This window comes from Schistocerca gregaria, chromosome 7 (assembly GCF_023897955.1).
Source record: "Schistocerca gregaria isolate iqSchGreg1 chromosome 7, iqSchGreg1.2, whole genome shotgun sequence".
NCBI classification, from domain to species: domain Eukaryota; kingdom Metazoa; phylum Arthropoda; class Insecta; order Orthoptera; family Acrididae; genus Schistocerca; species Schistocerca gregaria.
The window spans coordinates 198,488,469-198,502,468 of NC_064926.1; the positions used below are offsets into that span (position 1 = coordinate 198,488,469).

The 14,000-nt window shown below is 38.7% G+C and overlaps 1 protein-coding gene across 2 annotated transcripts in view; it reads right to left on the minus strand.

Moving 5' to 3' along the window:
• LOC126281936 (probable ATP-dependent RNA helicase DDX10) overlaps positions 1–14,000 on the minus strand; it is a 93,318-nt gene that overhangs the window by 10,781 nt on the left and 68,537 nt on the right. For both annotated transcript variants that reach the window (XM_049981281.1, XM_049981282.1), the window contains exon 11: positions 3,399–3,634. In XM_049981281.1, the coding sequence (XP_049837238.1) occupies positions 3,399–3,634 (236 nt within the window). The remainder of the gene's footprint in view (positions 1–3,398; positions 3,635–14,000) is intronic.

Consider the following 14,000-nt stretch of genomic DNA (forward strand, 5'->3'; position numbering starts at 1 on the left):
TTGAAAATGAGTCCGATTACCTCAGAAAAGTAATTACTTGAGTTGAAAATGGATATTCCAATATGATCCAGAGACTATGTGACAATCCGTGTATTGGAAAAGCCCTCAATACCCTAGGAAGAAGAAAGTGCACATGAACAAATAAAAATTCAAAGCAATGATGATAGTTTTCTTCGATATCTGAGGGGTTACCTACATTGATTGGGTCAGTCTGTCAATCAAGCTTATTATGTAACTGTTCTGAAGACCTTCTGTGAACGTGTGCAATGAAGGAGACAAGATCTGTGGAAGAATTGCTCAGTGATTCTTTGTCAGGACAACATGCCGGCCTATAATGTAATGTCTGTCAAGAGGCTGTTGACAAAAACATTCCAGTGATGAAACATCCACTGTATTCGCCTAACCTAGCACCATGTGACTTCTTTCTCTTCTCAAAATTGAAATCTGCATTCAAAGGAACCATGTTTGAGCCTGTGGATACAGTGAAGAAAAAAGCAACAAGCCTCCTCAACAGCATAACAGAAAAAAGACTTTCAGCTCTACTTCAAACACTGGAAAATTTGCATGGGACAGTGCAGGGATTGGGGAGGAGGCTACACTGAAGGGGACAACATTTTAGTTGTTTAAGTTTTTTCAATAAAGAGCTGGAGAATGAGTCTGGTTTCTTTATTACCACACGTCATACATGGCTCATTTGATCTGTGAAACCATCTGACAAACCAAATCAAAAGATCTTATGCCGTATATCAATACACTGTTATGTAAGCAGATTAATGCAAACAACCCTAAAAATAACACTCTTAAGGTATATCAGATAATTCAAGATCCAGAAATAACTGTGTAATATTACTGTCTTGGAAAACTGCTAGTTATTTTTTTAATTGGAATTATTCTATAATTTACCTAATGTGATATGAGACCACAGATAACACAAACACAGATGGTAAGGCTTTTATTTTAACTCCACACAGCTCTTAGCTACAGTTTCATTTGTTATATGTCACACACTATTAAATCGACAAATTACAGATTGAAATTTACGAAATCATACACAGAGAAGTTAGAACATTGAACAAAGATGGGAAAAAACCTATTTCTAACAGTACCTTAAATCTATGCGAAATTTATCAAGATTGTTTAAACATATACACACTGATGGTGCATGATATTAGTAAATATTGTACTGGTAGAAGCAAAACAGAAAGAATTTGAGGAAACTGAATAGAAAAAGAACAGAAGAAGTGGGTTAAGCCTAACAGAACAAACGTATCACAATGACAAGTATTAGGTTTTGAACACTTTCATCACAGAATGGTGTAATATGCTAATCAGAAATGTGCATGCACATGTGCCCCAATGAAAAAAACCACACACACACACACACACACACACACACACACACACACACACACACACACACACCAAATAACTATTGAGACAGGCAGTGTCACACCAGATTGAACCAAACCACACAGTTACATGATTACACTACGATTCTAAATTGGAAGTACCACAGGTAAGGCAAGGATACCACAATTACACAAATTTCTTCTAAGATAATGTTCTGAGCCATTCTTCTGTGCTTCTAGCATTTTGGGCATTGTTTTTCAATTTCCAATCTCTTTCTTCTTCCTTTTCCCAAACAAACAATTTCATAGTTACAAATGAAAGTGATTTACTTTATCTCAAAGAAGTAATTTTCATTTGTCATCATAGCACCAGCTCTCATTGTTTCCACAACTGGTACGCAGAGATTCTTCTCCTGGCCTGAATTGCTATTAATATTCCCTATCATTCTTACAATGTTTATACTATATTTACTCAGCATCTGCTTCCACATACACTATGTCTTGGACCTCAGTCTCCTATCTTTGTGTCTCATGAGAACGAGATATTTTTATCTTGGTCACCTGTAGTCATTTGCATTGTATCACATTACATGAATAATATTTCACTGAGTTTCTGGAATGTGGAAATAAGTGAAAGATGTGTGTTTTATTTATGCACAGTTCAATGGAATGAAATTACTTAAACTATGAAATATTCTTGAAGGCTAATCTGAATTATATTATGGCCACACCCACTGTAACATGAGATTAATTTATTTTACATTAGCTGAAGAATCACTGTGAAGACATTCTTCAGAAGTTGGCTATGAGAAAGTATTTTAATTCACTCTTACACTTTGTTACATCATCCCCGACACATCTAATATACTCTGTCAGAATGTTGAAACAGTGTGTACCATGTACTTGACTCCTTCCTGAACAAATTATTTTTTACAATCATACTTCAAACAACTTTTTGAGAACCAAAACTTTTTTAGAACTGGAATAATAATATGGACAAATATAATTAATGAGTGATTCTGAAAGTTCTGCAAAACAACAAGCTGTTTAAACAGGGCTCTGCAAGCCATTCAGAGCTACCATCTGAATTATTCTAACAGGCTTCTCTATTACAAAAATGTTTTTTAAGGGATGTGTTATAACTTTCATTTATTGCTTTCATGCTTATAGAGGAGGTCAGAGTCAATATTGTTACACCACATGTAAGGGGTCCGTAGGCCCTTACTATAACTTTGCACTTGGCACAGGTCGATAGGGCAAACAATCGATTGTGACGTGTTGCGAGAGCGAGTGTCGAGATGCGCCAAAGTGGTTGGCGGGAATGGTGTGTGTGTGTGTGTGTGTGTGTGTGTGTGTGTGTACACCATTATTGGAATACAGGGTTTTTAACTAAGAAGGGTGTCACTATCACTGTGGTTAGAACCCTAAACAATAAATAAATACTGGGAAAGTGATGAAGTATCTTTATAAAAGTGATCAGTGACGTTACTTGTGCTGATATTTGTTTTCGCGTCTACTGCGCTGGTCTAACCTTGAATTGCAGTGATGGATTAGTGTGTGGCGATAATGGCAAATGAAGAAAGCCTGCGCTGAGATTAGCTGTAATTAGACATGTATGACGAAGGCAGTGGCTGTCTCCTTTTTGTCTTTTGAGAAGAATATAAGTTCGTAATTAGTAAAACTGTGTTGGTGTTCCTTATTACCATACATTCAGTATTATAGTATTGAACAGGACGAACTGGAAAGTAACAACTTCCATAGCAGTCAATTCCGATTACCAGCCCCATTAGGTTCGCGGTCATGTTAAATAATAAATATTGGGCTGCTATTCGATCAGATCAGGTCAGGATAAAAACGGAGGTGTTACACACTGCTTTTAGAGTGCAATGAGACATTGAAACATTTCAACAAAGTTAGTGTTCTCTCAAAATTGAAATGTAACATAAAAAATAAAAATGACAATGTATCACAGACATTCCTTGCACTTGCTAGAAACATAATAGTCTGATGAGCATGAGAGACAAAAATCAAATCCACAAAAATCTTTACCTGTCCATCTTCATCAAACACTGTCTTCTTATTAGCAATTATCTTCTTCTTGAGAACCTTTTTAGCAATAGCAGCCTTGGTCAATGCCTTTGCCTTTTTCTTCTTATTCATTGCAGATGATTCATCCATAAAATTACTCTCGTCGTCTGGAACTATGTCATCTTGCAATGCGTGGTCCCGTTGTTTCACATGTAGAATTCCACCAAAATCGGAATCGTCATTATCATCACTAGCTCCTGGTGGAAATAATAACTGGGTAGTGAGATGAACAGGAAATTATAAAATTTTGCAATGTTTATAATCTGATACATGTCTGTAATAGTGCCTGCATATACTAAAAGCCCAAAGACAAACAGAAGAGACATGAGAAGTTTAAAAAATGCTAAGGCAGCTAGAAGTTTCCATTATAAACATGTTTTGTGGAGCAATGTTAGCAACATATGTAGATGGAAAGCTACATAAGCATGACAATTTATTCGGAAAAGTCAGATTAAAATTTCTTGGAGAAATTTATGTCAATCTCTTGCATCTCAACACGACCACTACCTCTGACTGCAACGCACAAATTAATAGGCAGTTCCAGAGTTACAAACTGAGTAGCTAGAGCTATCCACTCATTCATTCAATGTGTTCTGTAGACACTATCAAGAAGAAAAAAATTCAGGGATTTGAAATGAGTCAAAGTATATATTAATAACAGACGAGGAGATCACAGAAACATAATTTTTACACTGAATGAACAATAAAATACCATTATATTGCTCAAAGCTATTCTTGTTTAGGACAGTTAAATTTAATCAAGTAAGTTAGAAAAAAGGTGTTAATCTGAAAAAAAAAGAAAAAGAAAGCTGCTACCTATTCAATTACATTGAATAGTTGCTGTTTATCAGTTGTTGGTAGCTTAATATTTACTTGATTATGTTGGTGTTTTTCAAATAAAATATATACCTAATTACCTACCACTTTAAGTACTGAGTCCTGTTTAGAGTAAATTACTATTTGGCATGCAGTTTTATATGAAACACTGCTACTTACCATGTAGCTAACACCACCACTCTACGATAAAACCCACCTGTACTCTGCTAGACTGACAAAAAACACAATACAGGACTTGGGCTGGGAAGTCAATCCACACCTACCTTATTCACCTGATACTGGGCCATCAGATTTTTACCTTTTCCACTCTCTACTAAACAACCTACAAGAACTTCCTTTCCAGATAAAAATGTGCTCTGAACATGGTTTGATGAGTTCATCACCTAAAAACCATGACGAAGAATGTGTATGGGGCAGCATTTCTGTCAAAAACTACCATGTGGAATGGTGCATCAAGGTCTGTGCAACAAGGGATGCTGCTGCTCCATGATAGAACACATCTCCATTACGTGACTGTCTTAACACAAAGGTTATTCCAACTCAAATGGGACATACTTGAACACCCACCCGATATGCCTAATCTCTCCCCATACTACTATCATGCCTTCTGTCCCTTAAAAAAGCCTTTGAAGCTTCAATGATTCCTGTAAGGCGAGGATGTGGTGCACACAGTTATGAACTCCTTCACGCAGCAGGACACAGTGTTTTACCAAAAGGATGTCTTCAACCTAGTGTGTCAGTGGGATGACTGCCTCAATGCTCATGGCGGCTTTGCCTGATTGGCATGCCAATTCTGGACTGTCGGGCCTTCAAACGGCAAATTTTTGATCATCTCGTATAATTTTATTTTGAATTGGTAAGAATTCCCCATACATGCTTTAAAGTAGATGGGTTTATTCTAAAACATGGGACAAAGTTTATATGAAAATTATTTTTGTATCTTGTACTGTGATGTGTGAATCACAAACCAGTTGAAACTGATTTTTACTGTCAGTAACACAAACTATTAAAGAGCTAGGTCGACACAACGAGAGAGGCTTCTACAGACAAAACACCTTGAACTGAGCTTCTTGATTAGTTTATCTGTGTGATGACTCAATTTTTACTTGTTATTCAACTGGATCCTGAAGATTTCACATATTGCGTTTCAGCACCATAGCTCATTATTGGTTGTTTGAAATCACATAATGTGAGTCTTTGTGAGATTAAGACTCAAACTGTTACCTGTGAACCACTTGTACACTTTCATCTGAGATGTGCCTGCCAAGGTCGAGTTTGGACAACTAACAGATATGCCTCTGTCATCAGAAAACATTACAGTTTTTGAAGAGCTCTTTAAAGTCACAGGAAGATCACTTATGTAGGTTGGTTTGTTGATTTGGGAGGAGGAGACCAAATGCGAGGTCATTGGTCACATCAGATTGTGGTAGGTCAGGAGTCAGCCATGCCATTTCAAAGGAACCATCCGAGCATTTTAAGGAACTCATGGAAAACCTAAATCAGGATGGCCGGACGCGGGTTCGAACTGTCCTCCTGAATGCGAGTACAGTGTGCTAACCAATGTGCCACCTTGCTTGATATTTATGTAGGTTAGAAACAAGAGGGAGCCCTGTATTAACCCCTGTGGAAGAACAAGTTACGTTCCCCCTGTTCCAAGGTTAGCTTTATGCCTGTGACACATTCTGTCAGCTTTCTTTTATGAACATATGATTCCATCCATGCAAGGGGGGACACCATTAATTCCAAAATGCTTTAGTTGTGAACTACATAATCAAATTCTTTGGGAACGTCACAAAATATATGAACATGGTTAAGTGTTTTTGTGTATCTCTGCTGGGACTCTGCAAGGGGAGTCTTGAACTGTTTCGTCTGTGGACAATCCTTTACAGCAGCTAAACTGAAAGGCAGTTAGCAAATCCTGTTCAGTTAAACGAATCTATTTTCTGCTAGATGTCACTTCCTCAAACATTTCAAAAAACTGAAAGAAGTGAAATAGGTATGTAATCAGAGGTGGTTTGCTTATACAGAGTTCTACAGATGGGCGTTACTGCAATATATTTTAGTCTGCCATGAAATAAGCCCTGAAACAGTGACTGATTACAAAGGCAGCTAAGGGGCAATAATATGAAATCACCATAAAATTTTAATATTCTGCTAGAAACAACATTATAGTCAGCAGAATTACTGATTTTTTATTGATGAAGTTTCTAATCTACTTACGGGCTGAATTTTTGAAACTAATGTCTGTCAGATGTGCATGCAGTGCATGCACAAGTAAATCTAGTGCATCTGTATTTGGTTGTTGACTAATGGGTGCAACATTTTGGGCCACTGATAATTTGGTGGCCAATAATATGGAAGTATCCCCATTTCTGCCAGAGCTATTTTCTGGGGGCCCAGTTGTAATAGGAGCACTAGTTTTATTTGTTTAAGAACGTTCCAATTGTTTTTGCCTTATTCTTGGAGTGATTTAATTTTTTAGCGTAGTGCGTGAGTTTGCTCTTTAACAACAGAATGAAAGAAAAAAATTAAAAAATGAGGGGAAAAAACTAACGGTAATGAAGTTTCAAAACTTGATTGCAAGTTGTCCTCTGAATTAGTTATGTAGAGCTCTTTCTTCCTAACACAAAATGCTTTAATCTCAGGACCTATCCATCCCTTATTGTTACTTCTGTTTGATTTTATCCTTACTAAGTACCTCCATTATTACATGTAACTGACATGTTGCCAACTTATGAACAACATCAAGAAAATATTGTGAACTGAACTGTTCTTATACTTAACTGTATCCTCCCAACAACCAAAAGAATGCTTACATATTTTTTTGACTAGGTGGTGTCATTATATGGAAACATACTTTTTAAGTGTCACTGATGCCCTTGGAACCATATCCAACTCACTATTTAGGAATCTCATAAACAATAAATATATTGAACATATGGCTTTTGGATCTGTCAACAGATCATTCAACAGCATTTCTTTGAGGCAACTACTCAAAACTGCCAGACGGTGTTGCTGGTTAATGTGACCAAGTTGCTTCCAAATGGAAGACCAGAAACAGAACTGTAGCCTTTTGTGCTAGTGTTAGTTCACCATTGCTGTTGCCGAGTATCAGTATGGTTGACTGAGAAATCAAAATTTTTGGCATCATCCAGTATGTTGCAGTGGAACTGTCATCAGAAATACTTGTTTCTCTCAACAACAGCTGTCTAACAACAGCAAGAGTGGGGTTCCAGACTGTACTTAATTGTAATTCTGTGTTCCTATTTATTAGGTTATACATTGTGTGAATAAATATTGCCTTTACAGAATGAGATTTTCACTCTGCAGCGGAGTGTGCGCTGATATGAAACTTCCTGGCAGATTAAAACTGTGTGCCCGACCGAGACTCGAACTCGGGACCTTTGCCTTTCGCGGGCAAGTGCTCTACCAACTGAGCTACCGAAGCACGACTCACGTCCGGTACTCACAGCTTTACTTCTGCCAGTATCCGGAGACATGGCTTAGCCACAGCCTGGGGGATGTCTCCGCAGTATCCTTTCTGTCAGGAGTGCTAGTTCTGCAAGGTTCGCAGAAGAGCTTCTGTAAAGTTTGGAAGGTAGGAGACGGATACTGGCAGAAGTAAAGCTGTGAGTACCGGACGTGAGTCGTGCTTCGGTAGCTCAGTTGGTAGAGCACTTGCCCGCGAAAGGCAAAGGTCCCGAGTTCGAGTCTCGGTCGGGCACACAGTTTTAATCTGCCAGGAAGTTTCAAATATTGCCTTCTTTATCACAGTTTCCCACAAAGATGAAACTGAGGATTCAACTTTATTCTTCTTGCACATCATACGATGTTTGGTACTAAGGTACTGCTCCATTATAGCAGATTTATTCAGGTGTAGAGGCATGTATGATGATGTGTTCATTATACTGGTCTCCCTCTGTATCCCTTGTCTGGCAAATGTAAGCCACTATACACAAGGAATTTTGTATACTCGTTTCCTGACGGCAAGATTGTCTCTGACATGACCCAACAAATTCCTCAGTTTTGCAGGGGACAAAACAACACATCTGCTGTTCTGTCTGTTGAGGACTCTTCCAATACTAGACGAAATCCTCAAAAGTATAGAAAGTATGCTATGATAAAGGGTGTCTCTGTTTCTTCATTTTGTTCCCTTATACATACTCATTTTTGCTGGAAAGTGTGAGTGTTATATCTGCTAGAATAGCCATTCTGTTGGAAAATTGAGCTAAGGTGTTGAAGCTCAGCTGGCAGGCTATTAGGATCGGACATGATGCACAATCTGTGAATCAGAGTGTTGTTGCTTCTGAGTAAGTGTCTACAGATAACACATAGCATAGGTCACCAGTCTTTCATGCACCCCCCCCCCCCCCCCCACAAGGGAGAAGCTCTGTAACCAATCCGTCTGTGTATAGAGTAAATTCTGTGTTCAAGTGTGAGAAAGTGGACTTCATGTTTGTGTAGTTTGCACCTGAGGCACAACATGGGAATCAACCAGGTATACAGATAGTGGGATGTGGGAAACCATCTAAAAACCACTTGTAGGCTGGCAGGCACACCAACCCCCCTTTCAGACATTCATGGACCACGCAGATTCAATCTTGGGCAGGCATACCTCCACGACCTAGAAGCAGTCACATTAAACTACACATTGCTGATATTCCTATCTGGATTGTCCCTTGTTTAGTATATAGTTATGGAATGTTCATCCACAAGAATGGTGATCACAGAAGCACTTTAATGGCATTAATGTGAACACAGCGTGCAAAATATTTGAGCATCACTTTCTGTAGCTCCACTGTTCCTCCTTAGTACCCTTCTTTAGAGCAATAAGGCTCTTGCAGTTCAACCTACTTCAAATATCATCTTTCTATAGCTTTGTATCCGTGTGATCTCATGAAGCAATTCACACACCATAGCTGCAAAAATAATCGACAGAAATCACATTGTCCACTTACAAGAGAACACTTTCTCAGGCTGACATTATCTGCTTCAATATTTCTCATTGGCAACTCACAAGAACACTGAATGCAGCATAAACAATTATGGTTGCCTACTGAGGTGTTTAATGACTGAGAAAGTTCTCTCAGAAAATTAAAAGTTCATAGACGTAAAAATCCTTTTTTAAATTTTTCTTTGGGTTGTTTGCACATGATCCCCATTGCACAGCCCCATCCTCTTTGTCTCTGATCCTGTCAGAAGTAACCCATCGCACAGCCCCATCCCCTTTGTCTCTGATCCTGTCAGAAGTATCTATATAACACTTATTACAGGTATACGGGAGCTTAAATTACTGTTTGTTTTTCACAGCCAATACAGTATACGGTCGAGAGACATTACAGTTATGGAGACTTTGGGGTAGGCTACAGGTTGTTCCATCACCTCAACATACATTTCATATTCACATTTGGTAGCTTCATCAACTCAACCAAATTATCAAATGGTTCAAATGACTCTGAGAACTATGGGATTTAACATCTGAGGTCATTGGTCCCCTAGAACATAGAACTACTTAAACCTAAGGACATCACACACATCCATGCCCGAGGCAGGATTCAACCTGCGACCGTAGTGGTCTCACGGTTCCAGACTGAAGCGCTTAGAACCGCTGGGCTACACTGGCTGGCAACCAAATTATCAACTGTCAACTTGACCTAGACCTCAGCTATTACTGCAGATCATTCTGTCACTTCAACTAATATTCTGTAGTCACATTTATTTGCTTCACCTATTCATATTCATATGATCACTTTCAGACTAAAATTAGACGAAGGGAAATGCTACAGCATATTTTGTAAACTCTGCCACCAATATTCCTCATACCAGACTACTAATACTATTTCACCATGAGTAGTGCTGTATATATCAAAAACTGAAATGACAGGATGCTACTATAGCAGAAAATGAGAAAGGGCCATCCACTTCATCACAGAATGAAGGCTTTCACGTCCGGATGAGATAGCTGCTGATTAACATTTCAGGAAGTGAGGTCATGATCTAAGAAACTCTTCTGTTCCTGCGTTTCGTCCAGTACTGCACTGGACATCCTCAGAGACGCTCCTCCGCTGAGTCTTGCCGACTGACCGATCGGACATCCAAGAGTGATATAAATACTGTAGGAATGGAGGCATGGTCAAAGTAATATGTGATGAGCAGAGATAATCCTTGCTAGAGATAAAACTTAACTATCGATTGTCATCTTGTCAAAGATAACTGTCTAGGGATTCTGCAGAGCTACTGTCCATACGTCACTAAGTTTTATTGCCTCTTCTTTCCTATTAAAATTATCCTGATGCTCATAAATTTCAATGTCTTCTCTACACACCCATGGATAATAATTTGACGTTGTAGATAAAATTTCTGTTTTACAAAACTTCATTTTGTGGTTTCCTTACTGAAGAGCATGCTTTGCTACAGCTGATTTCTGTATTTTCCTAGTTGGCAAAGACTTGTGTGTTCTTGTAGCAGTGTATTTACACTCCTCTTGGTAGTTCCAATATGAACTTTACCACACGTACACGGAATTTTGCATACACCACATGACAGAGGAGGGCTTTTATCCTTCACAAATCGGAGTACTTGACTTATTTTCTTTGTTGGTCTAAAGATCGATCTGATGTCATGTTTCTGTAAAATCTTTCTGATCTGATCCTTTACTTTTATGATAAAAGGGAGAGAAATTATATTTTTCTGGTGTTGTGATTCATCTCTGTCCTTCGGTCTTCTGTTCCTTGGTCGCAAAATTCTCTTTACCTCTTTCCCTGAGTAGCCACTTTTCTCGAAAGCCTGCTTCAGATGTTTTATTTCAGTATCCAGGTGTTGCGATGTGCATATCCATTTGGCTCTATCGATAAGACTTTTAATGACACCTCTCTTTTGTTGTAGATGGTGAACCTTTTAATGTCAGGACAGTACAAAAACCTTACGAAGGACCCTGCAGCCAGCATACTGAGGAAAACAAACAATCTGATTAAGTCATCTACCTCTACTCAAAAGAAGATAAAAGAGCTTTGTCGAAGAGTGAAACTGTGTGTCTTAGACTGTAGGGCATACCCAAAACTCATAAAATAGATTTTCCTTTGATACCCATAGTTAGTGCCATCAATTCTCCCAAGTAGTGAGGTAACTGACAACTCATTTACAACCAAGTATTGGGAGAACTGATTCATATGTAAAAGACTCACATTATTTTATTGAAAAACTCTAAGGACTAATTTTGGCTCCTGAGGATATTCTTGTAAGTTTCGATGTAGTGTCATTCACTATTATTCCAGTTAATGAAGTTATGATTTTTATAACAGATATTTTCCCAGGAGATTTGACTGCTCTTTTTAGACATTGACTTAATACAAGTCAGTTCCAGTGGGACGATGAATTTTATGAGCAACTTGAGGCGCAGCAATGCATAACCCATTAGGCCCTGCGACTGCTAGTTTCTACACGGATAAATTCGAACAATCGGCCATGGACAAAGTAAATAAGAAATCATCTCGCTGGTACTGGTTTGTGGATGACACATTTGTGGTTTGGTACCATGGTAGATAGGCTTTGGACGAATTCTTTGATCATCTAAAAAAATTAATCCAAAAATCCAGTTCACCATGGAAATGGAAAACTACAACAGAATATCTTTCTTGGATGTTTTATCTACAAGAAAGTCTAATGGAAGTTAGGAACATAAAGTTTTCCGTAAAGGAACACAAACAAACAGATATTTGCATAAAAAGTCCAATCACCGTCCACAAAAAAAGAGGTGCCATTAAAAGACTTGTCGACAGAGCTGAATGGATATGCACATTGGAACATTTGGATGCTGAAATAAAACATCTGAAGCAGGCTTTCGAGAAAAATGGCTACTCAGAGAAACAAGTAAAGAGAATTTTGCGACCAAGGAACAGAAGACCGAAGGACAAGGATGAACCACAACAATGGCAGAATACAGTTTCTCTCCCTTTTATTAAAAAAGTAACGGATTAGATCAGTAAGATTTTACAGAAACATGATATCAGATCTGTCTTTAGACCAACAAAGAAAATAATACAAGTATCCAGATCTGTGAAGGATAAACATCCTCCTCTGCCGACATGTGGTGTATACAAAATTCCATGTACGTTTGGGAAAGTTAACATTAGAACTACCAAGAGGAGCATAGAGCATAAAAGTCTTTACCAACTAGGAAAAATTGAGAAATCAGCTGTAGCAGAGCATGCTCTTCAGTCAGGAAACCACAAAGTGAAGTTTTCTGAAACAGAAATTTTATCTACAATGTCACATTATTATCCACGACTATGTAGAGAAGCCATTGAAATTTATAAGCATCAGCATAATTTTAATAGGAAAGAGGAGGAAATGAAACTTAGTGACATTCGGACAGTAGATCTGCAGAATTGCTAGATGGTTTTATCTTTGACAAGATGACAATCAATTGTTAATTTTTATCTTTGGCACAGATTATCTCTGCTCATCACATCTTACTTTGAACGCACCCCCTTTCCGACAGTATTTATGTCGTGCTCAGATGTCCTACGAGTAAGTCGGTAAGACTCACTAGAGGCGCGCTTCTGAGCATGTCCAGTGCAATTCTGGATGAACCATCAGGAACAGAAGAGTTTCTTGGACCATGACCTCACATCCTGGAAAGTTTACTAGCAGCTACATCCACTTAATGTAACTCGTGAAGAATCTGCCATCAATACCAAGATTTCTTATTTTATACAAATTACTTCGTATCAATCTGTAACAAAACATAACCATAAGTTAGACAGATCCAATAATAACCGTTTCTTTCGAAAGATGCTACTAACGAAACATGACCTCGTTAAGTACCAGTGGTGCCATCTCTCGGACTTTGCACAGACTTTTCAAACGTCCCTCGTAAGTACTGGGGCATGTCTAGAACAGTACTAAATCAAACAACATAGTGCAGGCTTGTCAGGCTGCATATCTGTGAAACTTATTAGCTGTATCATAGGCAAAATCCACGGGGCTTCACTGAACAGGACATACAGTCTCAGTATTGATACCAAAAGCTGCTAAGCGACAAACTATCTTACCACACTGAGGTGACAAAAGTCGTGGGACAGCAATTTTCTCATAAACAGATGGTGGTGGTATCACATACACGAGATATAATAGAGCAGTGCATTGGCAGACCTGTCATTTGTACTCAAGTAATTCATGAGAAAAGGTGTCCAACATGATTATGGCTGCATGTCTGAATTAACAGAATCTGAATGCAGAATGATAGCTACAGCAAGATGCATGGGTCATCCCATTTCAGAAATCATTAGGGAATTCAGTATTCCAAGATCCACAGTGTCAACAGACTGCTGAGAATACCAAATTTCGGGAATTACTCTCACCACGAACAATGCAGTGGCTGACTGCTTTCACGTGACGACCGAGTGCAGTGGAGTTTGTGTAGTGTTGTCACTGTTAAGAGACCAGCAACGTTGCATGGAATTACAACAGAAATCAATGTGAGACATACAAAAAACGTATCCATTGGGACAATGCAATGAAATTTGACATTAGTGGGCAGCGGCAGCAGACGACCGATGCAAGTGCCTCTGCTAACAGCACGACATCGCCTGTAGTGCCTCTCCTGGGCTTGTGGTCATATTAGTTGGGCTCCAAATGACTGGAAAACCATGGCCTGGTCAGCTGAGGTGGTGATAAGGTTCAAATGTGGCACAGACCCTACAAAGCCGTGGACTCAAGTTGTCA